The 3,084-nt window shown below is 37.8% G+C and overlaps 1 protein-coding gene across 1 annotated transcript; it reads right to left on the reverse strand.

The window, feature by feature from the left end:
* Positions 1-2: 2 nt before the first annotated feature.
* On the reverse strand, positions 3-3,002 carry TM35_000063460 (uncharacterized protein; the record flags this gene model as incomplete). Its single annotated transcript, XM_029023383.1, has 1 exon — positions 3-3,002. A coding segment is annotated over one exon (3,000 nt), but the record flags the coding sequence as incomplete, so codon positions are not given.
* Between the last annotated feature and the right edge of the window lie 82 nt (positions 3,003-3,084).

A 3,084-nucleotide genomic window follows, 5' to 3' on the forward strand; every position in this document is an offset into this window, starting at 1 on the left:
GCAGCTCTGAGAATGGCTGCCGCTGCGGGCTCGTCGCTATCAGTGGCACCAAGAGTGGCCAGAGCAGCTTCGATACCACGCAGGCACTGTGCACGTGTCGACGTATCGTTGTTAGTTCTATGTGATGTACTGTTTTCGTTTGCTTCTGTGGTTCCTAGTAGTTCGTTGCTTATGGATAAGTCTTGTAGAAGCTGTTTTACTTTCTCTGTTATTCCTTGTGGTCTTACATTTAATATTGAAGCCAGGGTCTCTTCTGTAACAAGGGTTGTGGTGTTTTGTTGGTGTGGTTGGTTGTTAAAGTATTCGTATAACAGGTGAAGCCGGTTATTTAACTCTTCTATTTCTATTTTGGATTGTTCACTAAGTAATTTAAGTTGTTCTTTCTTTTGTATTAATTCTTGTTGTGCATTTTCTAAATCTTCTTGAGTTTTCGTTATTGTGGGTATAAGTTTAAGAAGGTTACTTGTCGTTGCGTCCATGATTTGGTCTTGTGTTAATACTTCTTGAAGTGAATTTTTTAATTGGTTTAATTCTTCGTATTGTCGTCTAATAAATTCAACAGTATCATCGTGATCTCCGGTTACAGTTTTAATATGTTGTAATGTTTCAGTATTCTGGAGTAATTGCAGAAGTTTATGCTCTACATTATCATTGTCTGTACCTAATATAGTATGTACATTATTTAATACCATATCGTTTTTACGAAGTGTATAAAGTCTATTTTCTACATTTGTGAAATCTGCATAACGGTTCGCATGACCATCACATGAGATATCACCGTAGAGTTCTACAAGTTTTTGTAGTCTTACGTGGTTATCATGTAGTGCTTGCAGAGCGCTGCATAAATCTGTTGCCTTTTCATCGTTATTACTATTTTCACCTCCTACTGCATAACTTCCAAATACACGTGCCGCAGTTTGGAGAAGTTCCATATGATTTCGCATAGCCCACATGACAAGTTCCAATATACAATTTGTATCGCGTCCAGCGCAAAGAGGTACAACATTTCGTAAAGACCAAAAGAAGAAACGTTGGAGTCTAAGAGCAACAATACTCGGTCGTAATTCTCCACCCGTACATGTAAGTCTAGTGGCCCATCTAGTGATAGAATCATCATTATCCCCATTATCAGCAGTATCTGCACTCATAAGGGATGAAGATGCTGCCGCCGGTGTTTCTTCCTCACTATTACCATATAATTCTTCTCGTGGGGAAACTAATACCGTATTCTCTGCAGGCACTACAACAGCTGTACGTGACATGGAATTTTGTAAAGTTGTGAGTTTTGCCCGTAATACCGCAAGATCATTTTCCCAACCTTCCTTTGCTCTTGCAAAATTATGTTCTAATACCCCAATTTCCTCATCTCGTTCACGCCTTACACGTTCTAATTCTTCCATAAGGTTTTCTAATGCCTCCTGTTTTACCTTTGCCGCACGTTTTTCCTCTTCTAATGCCTCTACCACTTCAAAGTGTGCAGAAGTAATAACAATCTTTTCACCTCCCGCACCATTACCACGCACAGCAGAGAGAAGATGATCCAGCACAGATGCATATTCCTCATAACAACTCTTTAAGAGAGTAACCGTCACTTCACTATAGGCTAACATAGTATCTTTTGCTAGTCTTTCCATATTCTTTACGTGACGTTCCTGTTGTACTACTACCTGTGCTCCTGCAGATCCTACACCTAATGAACGTCTAGCTGCACGAAGTTTGGCTAACATATCTTCTGTTGGATCTTCGCTTTCAGATTCTGATACCTGACTTTCTAAGGTATGATAGATATATTCTATCTTTTGAGATAATTTCATATCTTTATCATACTTGGATTTACTACCAGTACCAAAACTAAAAGTATTATTATTATTATTATCATCACTTTTATTTATATTCTCTATTTTTCCCATTTTAGTTTCGTAATCACTCACTATGCCTAAACATGTTGCATGTAGGTTCTCTACATCCTGAGCAAGATAAGTATTATCTTTAAATGGTTTATCCTCAACATGTTTGGATGTTTTTAATTCTAATTTCATTAAAAGATCATCTATTTGTTTTACTCGTTCTTGCTGATGTTCTATTGTGTAGACATCCACCTCTTCCTGGGTATTTTTTCCAAAGAGGTGCCTATCATACAACATGTTCCATAACTCTAACAACTCTGTTGATTTATCTATGTGAGGTATTACATCCAAATTAGGAATTTTATCTGATTTCGCCTTCAATGTATCCATTAATATATCTACCCGCTCTTTCCAAGTACTATCATTTACATGACCTTTAGGGAAAATTTCATTCTCCTTATCATCAGGTGAAACTACCACCTGTGAAACTTCATCAAGAATTCCCAACGCTCGTTTTCTCCACGTTTGTATTTCATTCATTAATACCGCTATTTCATCCAACGTATCATCACTTGTTGTATCATCATGCGTATCATTCACTGTAGGGTTTTTCTTCTTCTTTGAACGCCCTACAATAATTTCCGGTATTTCCGTTCGTTCAGAAGAACTTTTGTATGTTTCTACAAATTGTTGCCAGAGTTGAAAATCTTGTGCATCATCTGTACACAACACCACACGTTCACGTTTTGCCAAATTCTCCATACCTTCTATAGTGTTATCACGAATAAACTCCACTACCATATAATAATAGGGAGTTGACTGTAAAAGAGATGATCCTGCTGCGGCGTTAGAAGGACCGCGTCTCCCTCGAGTGAGTTGTTGTTGAGATGTTGGAGCTTCCAGAGGCCCACCAGAGGCGGGAGGTTTGGGATGATGTGTAAACCAGGCCACTCGCTTCATAGATCGAAAGGCCACTTCTTTTATTAATCGTGATTGGGTACTTCGAGTGGAATAAACATAAAAACGATCATCTTCAATACCAATAAGGTTTTTAGATCCTCTACCAGCACCAACCTTATATGGTTTTTCACTATCCGCACACATCCATAGTTCGCCTTTAATAGCCAACACGTCCTCCTCTTCGTAATCGTACATTTTTTTTTTTTGTGTGTGTGTGTAATTGTTTGTATGTGATTAGTTTATTCTTTGGAATATATATATATATATATATATATAT

The sequence above is a fragment of the Trypanosoma theileri genome (genome assembly GCF_002087225.1).
Source record: "Trypanosoma theileri isolate Edinburgh chromosome Unknown TM35_Tth_6_V1, whole genome shotgun sequence".
Lineage (NCBI taxonomy): Eukaryota > Euglenozoa > Kinetoplastea > Trypanosomatida > Trypanosomatidae > Trypanosoma > Trypanosoma theileri.